At 37.6% G+C, this 26,717-nt stretch overlaps 1 protein-coding gene across 4 annotated transcripts in view; it reads right to left on the bottom strand.

Moving 5' to 3' along the window:
* c11.1 (maestro heat like repeat family protein c11.1) overlaps nucleotides 1–26,717 on the bottom strand; it is a 1,259,325-nt gene that overhangs the window by 429,473 nt on the left and 803,135 nt on the right. For all 4 annotated transcript variants that reach the window (XM_090383553.1, XM_090383554.1, XM_090383556.1 and 1 more), the window contains exons 27-28: nucleotides 16,694–16,848; nucleotides 4,176–4,341 (exon numbers count right to left, since the gene is read on the bottom strand). In XM_090383553.1, the coding sequence (XP_090239679.1) occupies nucleotides 4,176–4,341; nucleotides 16,694–16,848 (321 nt within the window). The remainder of the gene's footprint in view (nucleotides 1–4,175; nucleotides 4,342–16,693; nucleotides 16,849–26,717) is intronic.

Raw genomic sequence — 26,717 nt, 5'->3', positions numbered from 1 at the left:
CTAAACTTTGAGAAATAACTTTTCCCTTTTCTCATTTCTTCCTTCTACTTTTATCTTCTAGAACAACCTTTCCCCACATGTATTTCCTGAAAATTGCAATCGACAGAAATTCAATCCTAATGTGAACAAGTATCAAACATATGCATGATACTAAGTAATATACAAGTTCTAGTACTATATAAGTTCTAATACATTTTGTGTTTGAGATTAAAAAAAATTAATAATAATAATAATTTGTGAATAAAAATGTTTCCTGTAGATTAGTGCTGGATGGATAATGATGATATATTAGACTTTTTCAGTTCATCTAAACTGCTTCTTAAGTTTCTAAAATTCTACTGAATTATTTCCTGAATAATTCAGTTTTAGATTTAAGGCAGGAGTGTCGAACTCAGAAACACAGCTCTTCTTCAGAAGGGGCTGCATAAACAATTCTTGTTCAGTTTTTTTTTTTTTTTTTGGTTTGGGTTTTATTGCACATCAGCAACCTAGATTATAATTTTCTAAAACTAGGTCAAAAGATAAATAAAAATCAGAATGAAGATTTAAATACCAGTAATATTTAACTACGTCAGAAGTTATTTATATACAGTGGAATACAGCAGTAAAAATCCATCAAAAATTAAAAATTATATTTTAAATAAGTAAAAGCAATTCTAAGCAAAAAAACAGAAGAAACAAATGATATGCAACAGATATGCAGATAAATTTTACCATACTCACAACTACAACAGTCTTTCTATTACTAAAAAAGAAAGGTGGGAGGCAGATAGACAAGGTTGCACATGTAAACTCTCCCCAACATTATTACCATATATGAAATCAAGCAAACATTTATTATTTGCAGTTAATACAAGAGATCACTGTTGTATCTAGTTCCTTAAGTTATAGTAAAGATTTATGCATTGTCGGTTACAAAAACCTGTATATGTAGAAACTGTGATGTTATGCAAAATGTTAAAAATTTTTATAATCATAAATATGTTTTAACCTACCCATGATGATAGGATACCTGACAGGTGCCCTTTGAAAATAACATTTCCACATTAACATTAATCAACGATTAAAAATCTGAAAATGTTTTTCTACCTTCCTAAATATAATCAGTTTTAGTGATTATATTTGGGTAGGTTACCAGAGTCTTGAGTTCCTGATGAGCTCCCAGTTACATTATTCTCCAGGGAAAGCACCCGTTTTTTCAGTGACTCAAATTGTTCTAGCAATACACCAAATTTTAACTTAAGATAGGTACACTCCTTACAAAGGTGACAAAGAAAAGAATCACCAGGTGAGCTATGATTATCCACTAGGTCGACCTCGGAATACATGTAACAGGTTCTGAAAAGGATAAAATCATGATTCACCCGGAAATCATCATCGGCTATTTCTGTATGATTCATGGTATCTTCTGATGAAGTGTTCAAGGTGGATCTTGTAACAACCATTGTAAAATTAACTAAATATCAATAAAAGAAACTTTCAAAAAATTATATTTATAATATTATAAAAATCAAACTATTACAGGAAAAAAAAAAAAAAACTTATCAAAATAAACTTTACAATATACTAAATAACCTCTCAAATCCTGCTCAACCCACTAACTGCTTCTCCACAAGGCATGTCTGCTCACCATGAATGCCAACAGTCGAAATATTTAATTGGTTTGAATAATATTAATATTAGTAATTAGTAGCAGCAAATGATGCAAGGAAGCATGCTTAAGCAGCATCAGCTGAAAGCAGAAAAAACAAAAACAAAAACCACTTTCCATTTCACCTAACAATGGTTGTAACAACCATTGTTAGAAGATCCACCTTGGCAGTGTTCCTATACATCCCCTCCAACAGTTTGTCTAGTTTATAGTGTCTTCACATTACAGTATGTTTCCTTTAGTTTAACAGAGGGTGTTCACAATGACCCAAGAAGTGGCATCTGTCAACTTTCAAAATGAGGTCAAAGTTGCAAAACTTTGGGAAATTAGAGCAAAATATTCTTTTGATCATCAGAATGAGGGCTGGTGAGTTGGTTATGAATAAGGAGATGATTTGTCCAATTCTGCATCAAGATTTTAGAGAAAAAAGAAAAGTCTGTGCAAAATTGCAAAATTTGTGCCACACAGCCTCATGGATAAGCAGAAGAAACAAAGAGTGTCATTGTGCAAAGACTTCATACAGACTTGTCAGGACAATCCTAATTTCCTCGACTGTATTGTCACTGACAATGTGTTAAATTTTTTGTATGACCCAGAGATGAAGTATGAGAGCACGTTGGACTTCACAATCATCACCAAGACGCAAAAGGTGTTGTTTAGAGAAGTCCAAGATCAAACTGATGCAGTTCATGTTTTTGAAAAACAAGGATTTCACAAGGAATTTGTACACAAAGGGAGGGGGGGGGAAAGAGTCAATGCCGCATTCTATGTATAGGTACTTGAAAGATTTTTGGAGTTTATTTCCCAGGTGAGGCTGCAATTTCAAGAGAAAGGCAGCCAGTTCTTGTTGCATGACAATGTCCCTGCCCAACAATTCCGCATTAGTTGTGAAGACATTTCTGATGAAATATGACTTTGTACAGATCAATCATCCTCTGTCCCGATCTAGCACCAGCAGACTTCTTCCTTCCAAGGTGAAAACTGCCCTCAAAGGAAAGAGATTTTGGGATGTTGAAGACAAAGAAAAATGTAACAGCCAAACAGAACATTATCTCTTTGTACACCTTCACTGACTCTTCTCAGAAACATTTAGAAAGGTGTAATATAGTGCATTCAATCAAGTGGCGATTACTTTAAATAAAAATAAAACCATTTCTTTTTATTGCACCAGTCCAGATCTTTACTGCAATACCTTGTAATTATTTCAAAATTTGTCTTGTTTTGGCTTACTTAGAAAATGTTGATTCCTGTATCACAGGTAGTGGTTTTCCAGTATTTCAGTTTGGTATCACTCCTCCAAAATAAAATATTGTGCATCATAAGACTAGCTAGGGGTTCTGAAAAAAAATGTAAAATATACTAGAATAAGGGATGTCATTTTTCACATTTGTGTTAAAATATGTATATCAATCACATAACAGTGATTTATAACAATGGTATTAGGGATCACTACCAGGAGGCCTCCATAGCAGAGTTGTCAGAAGCAGGAGTGCAGTAGCACACGCTCTGAGTAGACTGGGGTTCAAGCCCCTGACTGCTAAATACGGTCGATCTACCAACCCTCCCCACTGGACCAGCGTGGTAGATTATGGTCCATTTTCCTCAGCATGAATTGTTGAGGAGGCTTCCATCCTGCAGCAGGTTGATAATGGCTGCAGTTAACTTTAACCAGATAGTCTTCAACAAAATTCAACAACTTTATCTACATTATGTTATGTAATCTGGAGTTTACCTTGATTAAGAAGATGATATAGAAGGAGACAAAATTAAAAGTAGTGCTAATAAGGCTTGACCACCTCCTGAATAAAGGTTACTTTGACGGGGAAAAAAAATGCAAGATTTCACAAAAAATCAAGAATGTGAAATCAAAGAATCACACCTTATTAGCAAGCAGGAGATAAGGAATCCTGGTTTTCTGCTATGTCTTAATGAAACCATGTACAGAATGCTTCCATAAAAGTTTAATGTTGTCACATGAGGCCAGAGGTGAGCAAGCCATATGCATGCATTAGTGTATATGTGTGTGTGTGTGTGTGTGTGTGTGCGTGCACACACACAAGACATTGAATTCAGCTATTTGATGTTAATTTTTTCTCTTTGGATACAACTGAATTAAAAAAAAATAGTGAAGTATTTTCAGATATATATATATATATATCATAATTGAAAGAAATGATTTCTCCATGAAAGTTGCATGGGTTCATGAATTGTATAACCAATTCTAATGATTACTTTCTTCTTTTTGGTGATTGTATAGTGACTTTGCCATGTGGCAATCACTATAATAGATCTGGCTTTAATTGCTTCTTCATTTGGGATTGAGATAGGCAGTCTCACAGAGAATTATTGGACTACCTAGAATTTTTCTGGTTGTTTTAATCATGAAAATAAACAGATTTCTTGATTTCATAAAGGTTAATGTTGTTCATTTGAAAAAATGTCATTATTCCAACATGAAAAATATGACATTAATAGACTTAAAATTAATTCCAAAATACAACACTTTATGCAAATATATACTTACAATTAATGGCCGTAAACAAGCTCTCTGAATAACACGTTTCTGAGATGAATAATTGTGATTATCTTCTAATAAATTATTTTCAGCTACAATTTCAAGCATATGCCTTACAATACAAGGGCCCAAATCAGAATCTTGTGCTAATATCTTCCAGCACTCAACAACCTGCCTGAAAAAAAAACAACTTTAAATCAAATTACTACTTCAGTTATTATAATTAAGTCTAACAAAAGGATTCTTATCTAGTATTAATGTAAATTTAATTGAGCAGGGAAAAAATCGTGAAGATTTAAGCAGGACAACAACAAAATGAAATCTAAAGTAAAAAGGGGAAATAGGAGAATCAAAAGGCAGTGCAACCGGCTTATGCTTCAACTTTTTGGTTTTGTGTCATTGTTTGTTTGTTTTTATTTGGTTTTTAGGATCGTTAGCAACTAAGGCCATATTGCTCCGGGGATATGCGGTAGTTATTCCCTGACCTTTCCGCATCCTCCATATTTGGTGGTCATGGGCTCGAACCCCGGTCTAATCAAGAAGCGTGTGCTACGCACTGCTGCTCCTGCCCATCTGTCTACGGAGGTGGGATGACAAAAAAAAATGCTGTCATCCCACCTAGTTTCACAATCACAATGACAAAACCAAAACGTTTCCCATTATAGAAAATGGAACAGCCTAAATGGAGAATATAGATGCAGTTTTTTTTCCTCTGCTACTTTAGTTACTCTTTTGTTTTTGCATCAGTCTGTTGATGAGGGATCAGCTTTCTGGTACTACCAATTGGGGACCCTGATGCATTGTGATGCATATCCTTCTGCAAGTTCCAGGGTGCAATTTTTTCTGATACTGTCAAACTGGTTTTGGAGGCGTGTGTGTGTGTGTGTGCACGCGTGCATAAGTAGGTACATATACATACATACATATATATATATATATATATATATATACAGGCATACCTCGAATAACGAATAGGATGCGTTCCACGAAATTACTTCGTTAAGCGAAACTTCGTTTTCAGAGGTAAAAATACTATGGCCAGAATAGGGATACGTTCCTACGTAAAGAAAATGAAAAGCTTTTTTTTCGAACAAAGAAAAGTTTTATTAAATAAACAGTCAACTTACATACAAAGTGAAATCACATTTTAAAATATGAGTCTAAAGTTGATTGCTTATGCTTTTTTTCCCTTTCATTTAACAATTGCCTATACGGAGTTATTTCATTTAACACTGATCGCTTAACAATAAAACTTCTTCCTAAATCAGGATCATTTCCACTAAAAAAATTTAAAACTTTTTCAATGTCATTTAAGCACCTTTTTAAATCTTTGGTTGTTAACACTTTTTCGGCAGGAACTTCTTTAACTTCGTCTTCATTATCTTTGTCTTCGTTGCTAACAAGGTTTTCTAAATCTTCCACTGAAAAACCATCATCTTCTGCATTCAATGAATTTCTAACATCCTCTTCATCGACATTTTCGAAACCTATTGATTGAGCCATCTGGATAACTTCATTTCTAATTTCTTGGATGTTATTTTCTTCTTCTAGTACAACTTCTGGCCATATTTTGCGCCAAACTCCATTTAAGCATTTCTTAGTGACTTCTTTCCAAGAACTATCAATGTTTTCAATTGCGTTTTTAATGGTTTTTCCAAAAAGTTTTAACTGTCATTTCCTCTTTATCCTCTAGTTCAGTTAAATTGCTTAATGTTCGACGCAGATAATAAGCTTTAAATGATGCTATTACTTCCTGATCCAATGGTTGAATCAGGGAAGTTGTGCTGGAAGAAACACAACTTTGACAGGAATGCATGTGTCCAACGTGTTAAGATCAGTAGGATGTCCCGGAGCATTGTCTAACAACAAAAGAGCTTTTTCTTCAAAGTTGTTTTTTTGACAATACCGTTTTACTTCAGGACAAAAGTGGTTAACAAACCAATCAGTAAATAACTCCTTGGTAACCCACGCTTTTCTATTTGCTTTCCATATTACAGGTAAATTCATTTTTATGTTACCTTTTAACGCCCTCGGATTTTCTGAATGGTAAACTAATAACAATTTTAATTTATAATCGCCAGAGGCATTTGATCCAAAGAGTAACGTTAAACGGTCTTTGGCTGCTTTGAACCCAGCAGCTGATTTTTCTTCAATAGAAATGAAGCTTTTTGTTGGTAGCCATTTCCAGAATAAACCGCTTTCGTCAACATTGAACACCAAATTTGGTGGAAAATTTTCACGTTCAATTATTTCCTTTAGTTTTTCTGGAAACTTCTCCTGTTAATTTTACACTATGAATCCTGGCCCGTTTTTTAAATTTCTCGAACCAACCATGAGAAGCCCCAAAGGTTTAATATTAAATGGGGCTTGAAATTGCAGACTTCGTTATATCGAAGCTTCGTTATCAGAGGTAACGTTAACCGAGGTATGCCTGTATATATATACACACACACACACCAATGAGCAAAAACATTATGACCAGCAAGTTGTTATGCAAATCGAAGCAACTGCAGGTGAACTACAGCACGTGCATGGGTCGGGACACGATATAAAAAACACCTGATACTGAGCTCCATTAATCAGTGTTACTCTTGTTCTTCAAATGGGATAGGCAGTGGACTTCAGCAAGTTTGACAAAAGCCAAATTGTAATGGCCAGATGACTGGGTCAGAGCATATCCGAAACAGCATGGCTGGTGGGGTGCTCATGGTCAGCCGTGGTTAGTACCTACCAAAAGTGGTCTAAGGAGGGAAAACCCATGAACTGCTGGAGAAGTGTTGGACGACCACAGCTCATCGGTGCTCGAGGTGAGTGAAGGCTCTCCCGGATGGTACGTGGCAACAGAAGGGTGACTGTGGAGCAACTCGCTGGTAACTGGAATGCTGGTGATGCGAGTAATGTGTCACAACACACACACACACACAGTACATTGAACCCTGCTGAAAATGTGGACTGCATAGATGCAGGATGCTCTGAGTACCCATGCTAACCACGGTTCACTGGTGACAGTGCCTACAATGGGCATGCGGGCATCGAAACTGGACCTTGAATGATTGGAAGAAGGTCATCTGGTCCAACGAATCATGTTTCCTGTTGCACCATGTGGACAGTTGGTTTTTTTTTTTTTTTTTTGATTTGGTAGTTGTTGGCGCATCGGCTTCTGTGGCCATATTGCACCTCCCAAGGTTTTTGCAGTACTTTGATCCAAGCCCGAGGCGGGAATCGAACCCGCGACCTTTGGGTTGCCGGGCAGGTATTTTACCCACTCGGCTAGCCCGGTCGGCTGTGGACAGTTGGGTATGTGTGCATCGTTTACCTGGGGAAGTGATGGCACCTGGCTGTTGGTGGCAGTGTCTTGCTCTGTGCAATGTTCAGCTGGGATACCTTGGGTCCAGTCATCCATGTACCGGGCACTCTGACATCTACCACCAACCTAAACATCACTGCTGACCAGGTACATCCTTTCGTGGCAATGGTCTTCCCCTCTGGCGGTGCCATCTTTCAGCAGGATAATGCGCCATGCCACACCACCTAGATTGTTCAAGACTGGTTCAAGGAACATGGAGAAGACTTCCAGGTATTGCCCTGGCCTCCAAATTCCCCAGACATCAATCCATCAAGCCTCTGTGGTTTGTTTTATAACAACAACTCCGATCTGCGGCGTCTCAACCACATACTTTACAGTAGTTAAATGATGATTACACGTTGATTCCAGATACAACATCCGTAGCCGAGTGGTCAGGAGTGGGAGTGCAGTAGCACATGCTCTTTGAGTAGACCGGGGTTCAAGCCCCTGATTACTAAATACGGTCGATATGCCAACCCGCACTGGACCAGCGTGGCAGATTCTGGTCTATTTCCCTCAGCATGAATTGTTGAGGAGGCTTCCATCCTGCAGTGGGTTGATAATGGCTGCAGTTTACTTTTTTTTTTTTTTTTTTTTACCACAAGACACATTTAGGAATTTTGTAGCATTCATGCCTTGCCGGGTACGAGCTGTTTTGGCTGCATGTGGAGGACTAACATCATATTAAGTAGGTGGTCATAATGTTTTGGCTCATCGGTGTATATTATTACTATTACTACTATTACTATTATTAGCGATATGGTGCAATGAAGCATGAGGCATGATTTTATTTGTATGGGATGCGTTTCAGGCAGTATGGCCAGACAGTCTGCCTAGCAATTGGGATGCTAGCAGTTGTCGGTTAGCCTATTGTTATATGTTTAAATTTAAAGGAAACAAAGTTAACAAAATTTTTAAAAGAATGTTATACTAAGGTTAATTACATTCATTCAATGGCAATTCTGCTACTTCCTCATGGGCTTTGAGCAGACAGATAGCCAATATTAAATGAATGTCGCATGAATACCCATTTCTGTTGTCCCAGTAACAGTTTTAGTAATACATTATCATATTTAGTTTTAATTTTAAGTATTCTGATTATAAGTATCTGAGAAATTTACATGAAAGCCTGGTATTAACAGTAAACAGGGATTGTTACCCAAAGCCCACAGGGTATGCTTCAGTAATAAACACAATAGGCATTTATCTGTGATCATTATGGACTGTGGTTGGTACGAAAGGCCTTAAAGCAGCTCATCTGCCGATTTTATAGGTAGTTGGGGAGGGCCCTCTGGTCTATTTAGCAGTGATTGCAATTTTTTTTTTTTTTTTTTTTTTAAATAATTAATTGATCTATTTTATTGCTTTAGGTCTAAGGGTTCACTGTTTGCAGGTATTAAGAATTAAATTTGTAATAGTTCTTTAGGATTAGTGGTAAATGCCTATAGGGTCATATTTTAATAAAACACTAAATACAAATACTAAATAAGTAATCCCAATTGCTAGGCAGACAGTGGGGAAATAATGCCTGAAATGCAGCCCATACAAACAAATAAAAATCACCCAAAAAAATCTTAAATAAAATCATTCCCCAATAGTATTAGTATTTTATAAAAATATGATCCTATAGGCATTTACCACTAATCCTAAAGAACTATTACAAATTTAATTCTTAATAACGGCAAACAGTGAACCCTTAGACCTAAATAAATAAAATAGATCAATTAAAACTAACTATAAAATCAGCAGATGAGCTGCCTTAAGGCTTTTTCATATCGACCACAGTCTACAATGATCACGGGTAACTGCCTACTGTATTTAGTACTGATGCATACCAGTTGGGCTTTGGTTCCCAATCCCAGTTTACTGTTAACACCAAGATTTAACTTAAATTTCTCAGATACTTATAATCAAAATACTTAAAAATAAAAACTAAATATGATAATGTATCAGTAAACCTGTTATTGGGACAATAGAAACGGGTATTTTGTAATTGTTACATGGGAGTCTAAAACGCTGATAGAACTGATATTCGAGTGACATTCAAGTCAAGTGGACCCAATTTCGGTGAAGTCCGGATGGTCTGTGACAGCCAAATCCTCTGCTTGCACCTTCATGATAGTGGGACTGTTAGTAATCCTGGGTATAACCTGCATGCACAAGCACCTGTGGGTGATTACCCAAGTGTGAACCAACGTAAGCAGGGGTCGAGGTGTGCCACCCATACCACATGGACTAATTCCGCCTCTCTGTGTTACCAGGCAATACTATGTGGTAGATGACTCTCATCATCCCGTGCAATACCACTACTGCTAATTGGAGGCTTGACGTGGTGGAACCCATGTTTAGTCACAAGAGATAAGTTCCGGTCAACCCTTCCCCATCTCTTCTATCATGCAGTATGACTGTTGACTTTTGAGGTTATGATGAACATCATGGTGAGATCCAATCTTCCTTACATTTCAAGGGTACAGCTCTAAAACGGTGTTCACAGACCAGCCGCTAATTAGTAAGCTGGACAGAACCTATTGGTAACTTTTTAGGAGGCTTCCGGATCAGCTAGTGTATAATCTTGCTACCTCTACTCTGCCAGATAGTGACTGAAGGGAGTTTGAGTAGTGTGTATTGGGCATTGTGGAGGCCACGTTATGTCAAGGATCTGGGTATATTCTTACCACGTGTATGCCATATCCAAAATTTGCATTACTTCATACAGCATGTCCCCCCCCCCCACTTTTCTTACTATTGAATACAGTGAAACTTCCCTTTAACGGACAGCCATGGGGAACGAAAATCTGTCCGTTAGAGAGAAGTATCCGCTAACAAGAAGTCTGAGGGAGAAAGAAAAAAAAAAAAAAGAAAAAAATCGTTAAACGTTTAATGTTAAATTAAATTAAAATATATACAGATTTTGAACAATATTTTTGTAAATAATATACAATTACATTCACAAGAGATAAAGAAAAATCGTTAAACGTTTAATGTAAAATTAAATTAAATTATATACAGATTTTGCACAATATTATACATACAATTGTGCTATGCATATTATGACTTTATCTTAAGAAAAATACATACAGTAATCACTTATTTTCTTCTGCACCTTCTTCCAGCTGATAATTTCGTTTTCAACATTTGTTTGGAGTGAAGAAACCATCGAAAGTCCTTCAGTATGTTCTTCAGCGGCGAAAAACATTTTTAAACGACTGATTTTTATAAGCGCTTCTTCTATTTTCATCGGTGGTTCGTCGTTAATATGTTCTTCGACAGAATGACCTCCTTCCATTTCTTCATCTTCATGAGGAACTTCTTGAAAAATATAGATGATAATGTCGTTGATATCTACAGCATCATCTTCTGTAGTTAGGTTCGAGTCTATATCTTTGTAGCCAGGGTCACTTGTAGCTGAAGTATCGTACATTATCAATAGATGTTGAAGTTCTTGTTCTTCTTGGTGCTCCACATTGCTGTTCACAACTTCAATTTTTGTGTTTGAGAAGCCAGACTTTACAAAACAGTTCACAACAGTTTGTTTTCTAATTGCGTTTACTGAAGAGGAAATCCATTGAATCGCATCTAGGATGCTGATTTTCTTTGCAAGGTCACTCGCACATGTTACATCATTCATGTTTGCAATGAGATGTCTTAAAACAAGTTTTATGTAGTGAAGTTTAAAATTTTTTATTATCCCTTGATCCAAGGGCTGACACTCTGCAGATGTGTTTGGTGGCAGAAAAACGATTATCCATTCGCTCATGATATCTCGTGTCATCCCCGCTTTTTTATTAGACTTCCAGTCAACATTCAAAAGATTCAACTTCATGCCCTTGAAACAACGAGGATTTTGTGGTTTTCCTATAACAAGAGGTTGTTCAAAATCTCCCAGCATATTTGTATACAATAGTACAGTCAAGCATTCCTTAGAAATTTTTCCGCCCTGGCACTTTTCGTTTTTTAGACTCGTTTTTTCAGGAAGAGCTTTAAAAAACAACCCTGTTTCGTCACAGTTGTAAATATCCTTAGCTTCAAAATCACGACATAAATCTTCCAATTTGACGGTCCACTCTGTTACAACTCCAGTATCAACAGATCCACCTTCACCACTTACGGTTTTCCAAGAAATTTTATGCCGAGTTTTGAACTTGTCTAGCCATCCCACAGAAGCTTTGAACTCATTTACTCCCATAGATTTCACAACCTCCAAAGCCTTTTCCCTAATAACAGGCCCATTAATGGGAATTTTTTTAGCACGTTCGCGACAAAACCACTCATACGTAACATTGTCAATTTGAAGACCAACAGTTTTCGGGAATGATTTTTGAACCTGATCATTTCCGTGTTGCCAAAATTGTTTGAGCAGTTCATTTTTTTTCTTTAGGATGTCGCTTACCTGCGTCTTCCCGATTTTGAATTTTGCAGTGAGATTGCGAACACTATTTTTTTGCCGATCATACGCATTAATGAGTTCGACTTTATCTTTTAAAGTTAACTGTTTACAAGAAGACATTGTGCACTTCACACGACACTGAACAAAACTTAAAACTAAAACTGAAAAGACGAAAGGCCGACCAAATTCCCCCCCCCCCATGCAAACACGGAATTCATCAGAAGTTTTACCCGTGCCTTAAAATTCTTGAAAAAGGGTTTAGAACCGCGACGTAAACCTTGAGAAAATTCAGAGAATTGGAAATAGAAAATAAACACATGATTGAGGCAATACGTGGAAGAATAGATCCTAGAAAAAGGGCATTGAGCTTGCCCGCTGTCCGTTATGGGGAGATCAAATTAAGTGCTAATCTAAACGAAACAGTGCAGATTGCCTGTGCGTCCGTTACAGAGAATGTCCGCTAGACAAAGCTGAAAACACATTAAAACCAATAGAGGTGAGTTGGGGAATTTGAAAATGTCCGTTGTAGAGAGAGATGTCTGTTAACGAGAGATGTCCGTTAGGAGAAGTTTAACTGTACACCACAAATTGTCAACCTAATAGTGTTAGCCTATTTGTGAAAAGATCTAAACTTCCCAAACACTTCCTAGTCCATTTCACAAATATACATGGTCTCAGTTCTAATCTCAACGATGTCCATTTCCACTTGCAGTCTGCAAAAACCTCATGTACTTTTTCTGACAGAATCTCAGTTATTGGTTGATTCAACTACTGCTCATTTCAGTTGCCCAAATTATTCACTGTATGATTTCTTTCCTGATACTTGTGCATATAGCCGTTCTGACATTCCCTGTTTGAGACTTGGTAACTTGGAATCTCCTCTTTTCGATCTTCTCTGGCTTAAAATCTCTTTACCGCATTCTGACAAATTCATCTGATGTCTCTACTGTTCTCCAAACTCCACTATTAATCACTTGGAGCCCTTTGACTTCCCCTCTTTGAAACATGGCTTTCTCCAGTCCAACTTTCCTAACAGTGAGGTAATTTTCCTTTGTGATTTTAATGTTCAAAGCTCCAGCTGGCTTCCATTTTATAGTCACACTGACCCAGCTGGTCGAGATGCTGCGGGTTTTGCAATTACTAATGACCTTGCACAGTTGGTTCATTTACCTACAAGAATGTCAGAGAATCCTAAACATACAGCCAACACACGCTTGATCTTTTTCTCACAAACAACATTTCTAAGTACATGGTCAAGTGAGTGGTCCTTTAGGCACCTCAGATCACAACTTGGTGATTGTCCCTTCTCCAATGGAGCCTTTATCTCATGGCTATTTCCAACCTCATATTGTTTAGCATTACAAGAATGCAAAATGGGATGACCTGCGAGATTTATTTTCTTCTTTTCCTTGGTCAGATTAATGTTTTGAAACCTCTGATGTCAATGTTTGGTCAGAACGTGTCATTGAAATTATTTTTGTAGGAATGGAATCCTTTATTCCACACTCCACTTTAAAATCTCGTCCTTTATCTAAACCTTGGTTTTCCAATAAATGTGATACGGCTGTTCACGAAAAAAATGTTGCATATTGTTATTAGCTTGTTTCCAATTCAGTTTCATTTTCTGCCTAAACCAAAGGTTGCAACAATTGTAAAGAAGTCATTAATCAGTCCAAACTAGATTTTGAACAGGCTAAGAGTAGAAAACTTGCTTCTTGCCCTAATGGTAGCTGAGCATTCTATTCTCTTGTTAAAGCTATAGTCCACAATTTTTCCCAATCTCTGCTCCCACATCTGTCAAAACCAGATGGTTCTGTTGTCACTTCAGCCAATGATAAAGCTGACCTCCTAGCATCCCATTTTTGTTCCAACTCATGTATTAATGATCTTGGTAAAACACCTCATACCATTCCCAACACGTTCCATTCAATGCCTCGTGTGGTCTTCCATCAAAAGGATGTCAGAAGGATTTTGACAAATCCTAGACCATTGCCTTATACAGAGGGATAATCACCTCCTTTTCCCTTCTAGCAAAATTCCTATATATCATTGACAAAACCCCATGACCTGCCCTGGCAGCCTGTCTGCATTGCTCAGAAAACTTCATATCTGCCTGCACAATTACTCCCAGGTCTTTTTCATTTTCTACCACCTTAAGTGTAGTACCACACAGTTGGTACGTTTCTCTGTATGCAGTACTTTGCATTTGTCAAGGTTAAACTTCAGTTGCCACTTCTTAGCCCATCTGCCCAAATTATCTAGATCCTGTTGCAGTAGCACACTGCCATTACTGTCATTAACAACCCTGCCAACCTTTGTATCATCTGCAAACTTCGACATTAAGCCTGATATACCTTCATCAATATCATTGATAAATATATTTATCATCATTTCAATAATGGAGTCACTGGTTAAAAAATAATGCAGGAATCTACACAGGAATACAATTACAGTCACAGCATGGATTTGTTAAGGGGGCAGGCTTGTCTCACCAATCTGATTGGACAGTATGATGCAGCAATCAAACAACTGGATGCAACAAATAATTTTTATATCATAACGTAAAAGTTGATTTCAGGAATACTTTTGATAGCGTTGAACAAATTGGAGCAGTATGGCATTAAGGGCAAGTTGCTGGTACAGATAAAGGGATAGTTGGGTTGGTGAAGACAGAGATTTGTAATCAATGGATATTACTTTTCATGTTATTAATGAAGTACCCCATGGTTCAGAGTTGGGCCTATTGTTGTTTTCTGTATTTATCGATGATACTGAGACACATCAGGCTTAATGTTCAAGTTTACAGATGATACAAAGTTTGGCAGGCTGGTTAAAGACAGTAATGACAGTATACCTGCAAAAAGATCTAGAAAAGTTAATATTGGCTGAGAAATGGCAACTGAAGCTTAATATTGATAAATGCAAAGTACTGTATGTGGGTAGTAGTAACCACAGAGTAACATACCAACTGTGTGGTGTTACACTGCAGGTAATGGAAAATGAAAAACACCTGGGCATAATTGTGCAGTCAGATATTAAATTCTCTGAGCAGTGCAGACAGGAAAGTTCGTGGCTCTTACCAAGAAAGGCTTCAGTTCTGCTAACTGCGGTTTCTGAAAACTAGGCAACTGCAGGGAGATTTGATTGAGGTGTTTAAGGCCTTGAATGGATTGAGTAAGTTATATGTTGATGGCATCCTTCCTCTTGCTGCAACTACACATATGACAGGGCATAAATTCAAGTTGGCAAAGGATGGTTGCAGGATAGATGGTAGTTAATTGTTGGAACAGACCTCCTCTATCTCTTATTGTGGAAGTGATTAGTTTGCATAAATTGAAGGAAGAACTAGACAGATTCTTGGAGAGTATGGATGGGGGAAGTGCACTGTTTTGGCTGATGCTTTATAAGCTTGCTTTCTTGCATCATTTGCCTCTACTAATTCTAATACTAATTTCTGCACCATGTACATTATTGTAGTGGTCTTGGAATGCAATAAATGCAATATTCACGTGATTAACATTGCAGTGGGGAAACTGTAAGGAAAGAAAGGAAGAAAATTTACACAGTATCCACACACTAGATAACACTACATCTCTAGATTTTTTTTTTTTTTTTTTTTTAATAAAATTGAATTTATGCTTGGCTTCATTTCAGATTTGGTGTTCTATTCATGCAAAACTCTTTGCTACATTAAGGCACAGTTATATTGGACAATGCTACTTGTACTGGATAATGAATTCAAATATGGATCACAGAAATTATGACCAACAGGAGGTTAAGCCAATTTGACCACGCCATCTACCAACTTGTTTTCTTTGATCCCTATGTGACCAATGCTGCGACTAAAATGGATACTACAGTTTTATGAAAGAACAGATGTAGTAAAAATGTATCTTATAAAGAGCAAAATGTAAATCATTTCATAACATTTGCAAAACTTTTAATGCACTCAAATAGTCTGTGTTTAAGCAAGCTCAACTGAAAAGTGATACAGTATATATCCTGGAACCTAAAAAAACTGAAGCCAATATTACTAGTATCTTGAAACTTTGAATCATTAGTGTTTCAATATTAAAAAATGGAGATGGGAGTGGTAGCATAAAAGTATCTAATTCCATTTTTAATAAAATCTGCATTTGAAAAATCACAGGGCATGGAATGCATCTTCCAGGGTGGAGTAAGGTGTAATTAATAATGCTACAGTATTCAATGTCCGGTTTACATGTCTATTAGTTAAAAGTTTCTTAACTCATTGTACCACAGTTTAAAGGCACTTTTATATTTCTAACTTCCTTGAATCTTTTAGTCTATTCTAATAATAATAAAAATATATGTGAAAAGGAAAGCAACAAAAGATAAGTTCGTATAAGTATTTTTATTAACTGTCACTCTCTTGATATTTATTTTTATAAGGGATAACTATCTCTTACTGAATGACAGAAATGTTCCCTAAATATGAGTGCCCTCTAGCACATCATCTTTCTGAAAAATTTTTATCTGAATTTTTGCCCTATTACCATTTAGCAGACCATTATCTTTATATGCCATAGTAATTATGAATGAAAATTTAAAATAATAATAATAAATAAAAAAAAATATATATTTTTATGTGAGAGACAAAAACACAATAATCACCAGTGAATTCTGAATGAATACTGGTACAAACAGTAGTATAGAGGTTGCTCAAGTGCATCTTGCAACCAGTCACTAAATACTGAATGCATATGTGCATCCTCCACACTCAGTATAAAATAAATCAGTATTTTTATACTTCTTATAAAGGAACAGACTTACTCATCAAGAGGATATGAAGATATTAGTAAGTCTGTAATAACAGTTGTTAGATGATGGGAAGCAAGATTGCGAATACTTCTTAATGCACCTATATGAGTTTGAGGACAGGTGATTGTCCTTAGTTTGCACCGCAAGCATTCCAGGAGTTCAGATATCTATAAAAAAGATATAATGATATTCTTTAAACCATGACTTATACTTCAAGAGAAAAATACATGTATCTTACTGTGTTAATTTACTGAGATATATTTTTTATGATTGTAAAGTAAAAAAATGAATAACAGATTATAAGAAGTTCAGGTAAAAACTTTTAAAAATACACACACACATTACAATTTTATCAGCACAAAAAAGAAAATTCTTTATTAAAGGAGTGCTGATGCATTTCTGGAAAACATTATGTTAACATAAATAGATATTTTCATAGACATAATACTATGACTATGGAAAAATCTATAAATCATCCAAATGAAGGACCCATATTGAAAAAAAAAAAGGGGAAATTAAACAAATGATAAGATGTAGAAAGATGAGTAACTTATTTAATATGCTGTAACTGCATGTCAGGCTATCATCCAATCTTTTAAGGCAAGCAAATATCTTTAAAAACAAAGGTTAAGCAGTTCATCATTTGTCACCCAGATGCTATTAGAATATAAACTCTGTTTATACTAAGCCTGGATTGCCACTTCCAGAGTCACTCAGCATTGCCACTTCTAGTCTTATTTACCTAGCCGTCCAATGTTCAGTATATATTTTAATTCCTGAATTGTTTTAGTTTTGTACATATTGGTATATGTAAATTTTGTACATATTGGTATATGTAAATTTTGTACATATTGGTATATGTAAATTTTGTACATATTGGTATATGTAAATTTTGTACATATTGGTATATGTAAATTTTGTACATATTAGTATATACTGTCCTCCAGTTATAAGATAAAAACTTTTAAGAGCAATTTTAATTATTCTATCTATGTATCCTCACAACCCAAAAAAAAAAAAAAAAAAAAAACATTTTTTAAGTGGAAAAGTATAGCTATAAAAAATTCTTTACAGCAACATATTCATGCAAAAAAGTGCTTAATGTAATTGCTTATATTTTCCTGGCTCAAGCCAATTTAGAAATTAAAACTATCCACAGTTTTAATTTCCTTTCAATTTCAACCATTTTGCTACTCTTTTTTTTTTTTTTGATTTGGTAGTTGTTGGCGCATCGGCTTCTGTGGCCATAATGCACCTCCCAAGGTTTTTGCAGTACTTTGATCCAAGCCCGAGGCGGGAATCGAACCCGCGACCTTTGGGTTGCCGGGCAGGTACTTTACCCACTCGGCTAGCCCGGTCGGCCTTTGCTACTCTGAGATTTGGTGAATGGTAGTTGGGAGTAATATTTTTTTTTTGGATAACAAGACCACTAATACTGTATTATAGTATCAAAATTAAGAACAAAATTGCAAAGTTTCCCATTTCTTGACTTTTTTTCTCAAAAAAATGTATGCACCAACATGTCTGCTAATGTACTGTATTTCTCCATGTATAAGACACACCTTAATTTTGGGGCCCGAAATTTGAAAAAAAAATGTATTACATAAAGTTATTGAACTCAAGTTTTATTCATCATAAAATTCACACAACTCATCACTGTCAAAACTCTCATCCATTAGCTTGTCCTCATCTGTGTCTGGTGACGAATCACTGTCTTCATATATTGCTTCGTCCTCAGTTCCATCCATGGCATTTGAAATGCCACATTTCTTAAATGACTTGACAACAATCTCAATCTTGATATTATCCCAGAATCTTTTCTACCCAGGTACAAACTTCTCCTGTAATTGGTTTCTTCACTCTTCCTGATGGTGTCAAATTGTTCCCAGAAGACTTCATCCATTGGTTCCATTCGCCTCTCATGGCAGCTTTGAAGGGTTTGTTAATGCTGACATCAAGTGGTTGGAGCTGGGATGTCAAGCCTCCAGGTATGACAGCAAGTTTTGTTTTTTGCTCTGCAGCAATCTTCTTTGTATTTTTTGTTATGTGTGCCATGAACTGATCAAGCACCAATAGGGCAGGTTTGCATAAGAGCCCACCTGGTCTCCTGCTCCAAACTTTCTCAAACCAGATCTTCATCCCATCCTGATCCATCCAACCCTTGTCACGAACGTGGACAATCACTCCTCGAGAAACGTCTTCTTTTGGCATTGTTTTGTGTTTGAAAATTAGCATAGGAGGCAGCATGGTTCCGTCGGCACAACAAGCTAGAACAACTATATAATGGCTCTTTTCATGTCCACTTGTAAATATCGATGAAAAATAACTGTTGAGTTTATCTGCTATGGCAGCTGGTGTATTTAATACTATCCCCTTTCCCTTACGTAAAGGTCCGATCTGGTTTGTCTTGCTCTTCTTGGCATTTATATATGTGAAGAATTCCTTATCCACCCTCTCTGCTCTGTTTGCTAGTGATTTCTCATAAATTGCCTTTGTCTGTCGAACCTTTTCTGTGGCTCTATTACAGATCATCTTGTAGCTGTTATAAACTTCGGTATATTGCTCTGTAACCTTTCCATGCCACCTTTTTCTGCTCAAGTAATGTGGCAACTTCACTATTCATCCAATGTGGAACCCTCCTCGTAGAGTATTTTTTTAATGGTAAATACGCATTCAAGGCATCTGTGATTAAAGTTTTAAAAGCATACCACAGTTCAATTGTATTCATCTGAGGCACATTGGTGGCTCAACATTCTCGAAAGGCTGCATCAAGCAAATGTGCCATCAAACTTGTATAATATAATCCAGGATTAAATATAGAATAGGTTTGTCACAGTGTGTACCCGATTCCAAGTAAATCATATGCACTGTGACTAAAGGATGCTCAGAAGGGTCAGTGCTGTGTATCCCTTCTTTTGGAACTCAGTACTTGAATTCCTAAACACAAGCCTTGATCCTGTAGGTAAGGTCACCTTTGCCAATGACCTTATTATGGAGAAATGGGCCAATCTTGGAAGAACTCTGGGAATGGGCTAGTTCTCACAAACTCACATCTCTGTAGAAAAAACAAAGTGAATCCTGATCAAGGGAAACTGTTGCACATAGGAGGTTGTTGTATTTGGAGGTTTTGGCACAAGGGCTTCTTGGGCCATATTGTGCCTGTTCATGATTTACTTATGACTAATTCTACGTGTTATTAGGATCAGAGACAATTATACAAATTTATACACTTCAAATAGTTAAACAGTTCTTCAAAATCTGCTTCACTGTCAAGAATGCATGATAAAGTTAAGTCTTCCTGCAAGGATAGGGAGCCAGCCAGAGTTGTATGTTTTAATAATGGTTTTGTAGTCAGTGTAGGGCACTTTCTGTTGACAGAATGATCTGGTGTTGGGATGTTTAACGTCATCCACACGTTAATTACCTGGGATGCCAATATGACCAGGGATACAGCAGAAGGTACCCTTCTGGATGGCTGTTTAATAGGGACATAATTTAGATTAGATCTCTTTTAGAATGGGATGAGAGTAAAAAAAATAGATTTCATGGCAGTGATTACATTTAAGGTATCTGTATGTACGTATATATATATATATATATATATATATATCAGAGATTGCTTGATATGGTGATTGTTTATGCAGTAGTAGTGGCATGTGATGCAAGAAAGCAAGTGTATGAGCCTATGCAGCATTAGCCAAAAAAATAATAATAATAATAAAAATATATCACATCATTCCCTCCAATGCCTGTCCAGTCCCTCCTTAAATTTATTTAACCTATCAACTTCCACGACAGATGGAAGTTTGTTCCAGCAATTAACCACCCACTGGCTAAAGGCAAATTTCCACATATCTGTTCTACATCTGTCTTTTCTTAATTTGAATTTTTGCCCCCTCAGGTTCGTAATCTGAACAAGTGGAAGGATTCCATCAGAATTCAGCATGCTCAACCCATTCAAGGCCTTATATACCTCAATCAGATCACAGTGCAGGTGCCTACTCTCCAGCCACTGCAATTTGCAGAACTTAAGCCTTTCTTGATAAGAGGATCCCTTCATTCCCCTCACCAATCTTGTTGCTCTTCTCTGTACACGCTCAAGCAAATCTACAACCTTCCTAAAATGTATGCAGTACTCAAGGCGCGGCCTGACCATTGCCTTATACAGAGGGACAATCACCTCCTTTTCCCTGCTAGAAAAATTCCTATATATCATTGACAAAACCCCCATGCCCTGCCCTGGCAGCCTGTCTGCATTGCTCAGAAAACTTCATATCTGACTGCACAATTACTCCCAGGTCTTTTTCATTTTATACCACCTTAAGTGTAGTACCACGCAGTCGGTACGTTTCTCTGGGGTTACTTCTACCCGTATGCAGTACTTTGCATTTGTCAAGGTCAAACTTCAGTTGCCACTTCTTAGCCCATCTGCCCAAATTTTCTAGATCCTGTTGCAGTAGCACACTGTCATTAACAACCCTGCCAACTTTATATCATCTGCAAACTTCGACACTAAGCCTGATATACCTTCATCAATATCATTGATAAATATACAAAACAACAGTGGACCCAACACCGAACCTTGTGGGACTCCACTAATAACATTAGTCCACGAAGAGCAGTACCCATTGATTACCACCCTCTGTCTTCTCCCACTCAAACATCGTTTTATCCAATGTAGCAACTTACCCTTAATACCATTCTGCTCCAATTTGTACAATAGACTTCCATGCTCAACAGTGTCAAAAGCTTTACTGAAATCCAAAGATATGATATCAAAATTATTTTTTGAATCCAGTTCCTTTGTAACCACATCATAATATCCTATCAAATTTGTCAGACAAGACTTTCCCTTAACAAACCTATGCTGTGTCTGAATTATTGATGCAGTCTTGTCTAGATGATCCTGCAATGCATCTTTAACCAATGACTCCAGTATTTTACCCGGAACAGAAGTTAAACTAAACGGTCTGTAATTACTCGTGTCACCCTTCGGTACCCCTTTGTTAGTTAGTTATTTGGTTTTTGGGAGCATTAGCAACTAAGGCCATATTGCTCTGGGATATGCGTTGGTCATTCCCTGACCTTTACACATCCTCCGTATTTGGTGGTGATGGGCTCGAACCCCGGTCTAATCAAGAAGCACTGCTGCTCCTTCCCACCTGGCTACGGTAGCGCCTTGGTACCCCTTTGTGAATTGGGGATACATTTCCACATCTCCAGTCTGTGGGTACCACTCCTGAGTCCAAGGATGCTCTCATAATTATGGCTAAGGGTTTCCTTAGTTGCTTTGCTGCCTCCTTTAATATAACTGGATAGATCCCATACACCCCAGGTGCCTTTCTTATGTTTAACTTCAACAATTTCTCCTCCACTTTGCTCTCAGTTATTACAAAATCATTAAGTACCTTGCTACAATTTGATAACCTTCTGCCTTTTTCAAACCTTAATAACTCCTCATGTGTGAATGTAGATGCAAAATACTCAATTCAGTTTGTTTGCTATCTAAGCAGGATAATCAACAGAAAAAACCATTAATATAAAGTGCACCAATCAGATTCATCCCCTTCCTTTTAGAGTTTATATAAGTAAAGAAATCCTTGCTGTTTTTCTTAGCATCTTTTGCCAAGGATTTCTCGTAATCTGCCTTCGCCTGCCTAACCTCCTTTGTGGCCTGATTACAGACTAGCTTATATCTGCCATAGGCTTCTGAGTCACTTGATAATTTATATGCATCCCATGCATTTTTCTTCTCTGTCATGAGTCTCATTAGTTCATTTGATAACCATTTACGCCTAAACCTTGAACAATATTTCTTAATAGGTATGAAACTTTTAGTAGCTTCCACTATTAATTCCTTGAATGCTTCCCACTTAGAATTTACTGTTGGTAACATCGTCAGTTGATCCCACTGTACAGAATTTAAAAACTGTCTGAGACCACTGTACTCACCTTTACGGAAGCAAAAACCCTTTCCTTTACCCCTGATGGTAATTATATCTTTAAGTAAATCCCACATCAGTACACTGTGATCACTGCCACCTTTACCTGCAAATTCTGAATACACGAATGTTCACTGCTGATAACCAGATCAGGGGTATTACCCTCTCTGGTTGCCTCTCAAACATGCTGCTGCAGAAAACAATCATCCAATAAATCCACAAAAGTCTTACTAGCATGTGAGTGACCAACCCACAAGTTCCAGTCAATATCTGGGAAGTTAAAATCCCCCATTATAAGACATTCTGATTTACTAGCCCAATATATTTCTCCGTAAAATTGTTCATTGGACTCGTTTGAGTCATTAGGCCTATGACGTTGTAGAGCGGATATCATCTTTTAAGGGCACAAAAGGTGATATAGTTGTACACGTTGGCACTAATGATATTAAGAGTAGGAGACCGGCGGAATTACTTAGCAAGTACAGGTCACTGTTGAAAAAAAGTCGTGAATTAGGGTTGAACTTGAAAGTGTCTGCAATTCTGCCCAGACATGATAGGAGGGAGTATATGATGAGAGCCTTGTCGATCAATTCGGCCCTGGAGGGATTGTGCAAGGCTCAAGGGGTAGAATTTTTTTCAGCCTGGACTGTACTTGTTAACAGGAGAGATTGCTTCTACAGGGATGGGATACACTTAAATAGAAAGGGTGCAAGAATTTTTGCTGATGCTGTCGAGGCAGTGTTAGGTGGGTCGGAAAACTGCTAGTTGGGGGGGATACAAGGACTAATAGATTAACAGTAGCCACTGGCAGAGGTGGAAGTGATTCTTGCACTGCTTCTATTCAAATGAGCAGAAGTCTGAAAAACAAGATGCAGGATATTTCAGAGACTGCTGGTAGTCATTGCGTTACAAGTAAACACATGAGTTGTGTTAGGGTAGCTAAGAATAGAAACAGGTGCATGTATACCTGCGTGTACACCAATGCTAGGAGTTTGGTAAATAAATTTGATGAATTTGAGGTATTGCTCAAAACATCAAAGGCAGATTTGTTGGGATATCAGAGACGTGGTGTCACACAGATATAAGTAATGCGGAACTGGAATTTGGGGAATACAATGTATATAGAAAGGATAGACAGGACAGGAGGGGAGGAGGGGTTATGCTATTAATTAAGAAACACATAAAGTCAAAGGAAGTGAAGCCAGTTGACATCGATGGACAGGGCAGTGTCGAGTCAGTTTGGTGTGACATAAGCATGGGGAAATCAAAATTGAGAGTAGGAGTGTGCTATAGGCCTAATGACTCTGATGAGTATAATAATATATTGTACAGGGAAATAGAGTGGGCCAGTAAATCAGAGAGTCTTATAATGGGGGATTTTAATTTCCCAGATATTGACTGGAATTTGTGGGTTGGTCACTCGCACACTAGCAAGGCTTTTGTGGATTTATTGGATGATTGTTTTCTACATCAGCATGTTCGTGAGGCAACAAGAGGGAGCAATACTCTTGATCTGATTATCAGTAGTGATTCTTCATGCATTAAGAACCTGCAGATAAATGAACCACTAGGTGGCAGTGATCACAGTGTGTTGAAGTGGGATTTACTCAAGGAGGTAACTACCATCAGAGGTAAAGGGAAGGGTTTTTGTTTTCGTAAAGGCGACTATGATGGTCTGAGACAGTATTTAAATTCTATACAGTGGGACCAACTGATGATGTTACCAACAGCAAACTCAAAATGGGAAGCATTCAAGGAACTAATCTTGGTGGCTACCAGGCTTTACATACCAACTAAGAAATATTGTTCAAGGTTTAGGCCTAAATGGTTGTCAGATGGACTAATGAGACATGTGGCAGAGAAGAAAAATGCATGGGATACATACAAATTAATGGGTGACATGGAAGCCTATGATAGATATAAGTTGGTCTGTAACCAAGTCACAAAGGAGATTAGGCAGGCAAAGGCAGACTACGAAAAATCCTTGGCAAAGGATGCAAAGAAAAACAGAAAGGAGTTCTTTACATACTTGAACTCGAGAAGGAAAGGGATGAATCAGATTGGTCCACTGGATATTGATGGTTCAACAGTTGAGGATCCTGCTCAGGTGGCTAACAATCTAAACGAGTATTTTGCATCTACATTCACGCATGAGGAGTTATTCGGGAAGGAGAATGATGTAGGTAAAGTAAACATTGGCAGTGAGCTGGATGATTTTGTAATAACTGAGAGGAAAGTGGAGGAGAGATTGTTGAGGATAAACATAAAAAAGGCACCTGGGGTGGATGGGATCTATCCAGTTATATTAAAGGAGGCAGCAAAGGAAGTATGCAAACCCCTAGCCATAATTATGAGATCTTCTTTGGACTCAGGGGAGGTACCCATAGACTGGAGATGTGCAAATGTAACCCCAATTCACAAAGGAGGATCAAAGGCTGACACAAGTAATTATAGACCTGTTAGTTTAACTTCTGTTCCAGGTAAATTAATGGAGGCACTGGTTAAAGAAGCACTGCAGGATCATCTAGACAAGAATTCAGTTATAGCTCAGACGCAGCATGGTTTTGTTAAGGGCAGGTCTTGCCTGACCAATTTGATTGGATACTATGATGTAGTCACAAAAGAACTGGATGCAGGGAATAACTTTGATATTATATATTTGGATCTTAGAAAGGCTTTTGATACTGTTGCACATGGTAGACTGCTGCACAAATTGGAGCAGTGTGGCATTGGAGGCAAATTGCTGCTATGGATAAGGGGATGGTTGAGTGGCAGAAGACAGAGAGTGGTAATCAATGGACACTGCTCAACGTGGACTAATGTTATTAGTGCAGTTCCTCAAGGTTCAGTGTTGGGTCCATTGTTGTTTTCGGTGTTTATGAATGATATTGATGATGGGATATCAAGTTTAATGTCTAAGTTTGCAGATGATACAAAGGTTGGCAGGGTCGTTCAGGACACTACTGACGCTATGCTGCTGCAACAGGATCTGGAAAGGTTGAATAGATGGGCTGAGAGGTGGCAAATGAAGTTTAACATTGACAAATGTAAAGTACTACATATGGGTAACAGTAACCCCAGAGCAATGTATCAACTCTGCGGTACTACACTGACAGTGGTGGAGGATGAAAAGGACCTGGGGGTAATTGTGCAGGCAGATATGAAGTTCTCTGAGCAGTGCAGACGAGCTGCAAGAGTAGCTCATGGTGTCTTGTCAATGATATACAGGAATTTTTCTAGCAGGGATAAGGAGGTGATTATTCCCTTGTATAAGGCAATGGTTAGGCCACATCTTGAGTACTGTATACAGGTCTGGAGGCCTCATTTCAAGAAGGATGTAGAGCTGCTGGAACGGGTACAGATAAGGGCAACAAGATTAGTAAATGGAACAAAGGGTTGCTCTTACAAAGAAAGGCTTAAGTTTTGCAAATTACAGAGTCTGGAGACTAGGCACCGGCGAGGTGATCTGATAGAGGTGTATAAGGCTTTGAATGGTTTGAGCATGCTCAATGCCAATGGGATTCTTCATCTTTCTCAGAATAATCACCTCAGAGGGCATAAATTCAAATTGAGGAAGGACGGATGTCGGATAGATGTGCGGAAATTTGCCTTTGGCCAGCGGGTGGTTGGTTGGTGGAACCGACTTCCATCACTTGTTGTTGAAGTTGATAGCCTAAACAAATTTAAAGCTCAACTGGACAGGTATTTCGAACGAACGGAGGGGTGAAATGGGAGAGGGTTTTTTTTTTTTTTTTTGGCTGATGCTGAATAAGCTTGCTTTCTTGCATCATATGCCTCTACTAATGCTAAAATGCTAATGCTAACACACTCCTACTCTTATTTTTGCTTTCGCAGTGCTTATGTCACACCAAACTGACTCAACAGTGCATTGTTCATCTACATCAAGTGGATGCATTTCTTCAGATTTTATGTTTTTCTAAATTAACAGCATGATACCTCCTCCCTTCCTATCCTGCTTATCCTTTCTGTACACACCAAATTCCGATTCTGCATTCCTAATATCAGTGTGACACCACGTCTCTGCTATCCCAACAATATCTGGCTTTGATGTCGACCAGACATCTAGTGATGCT

The sequence above is a fragment of the Mastigoproctus giganteus genome, chromosome 10 (assembly GCF_048544385.1).
Source record: "Mastigoproctus giganteus isolate SK-2022 chromosome 10, ASM4854438v1, whole genome shotgun sequence".
NCBI classification, from domain to species: domain Eukaryota; kingdom Metazoa; phylum Arthropoda; class Arachnida; order Uropygi; family Thelyphonidae; genus Mastigoproctus; species Mastigoproctus giganteus.
The sequence above is the reverse complement of the archived record's forward strand: the minus strand, read 5'-3'. Positions and strand labels throughout refer to the sequence as shown.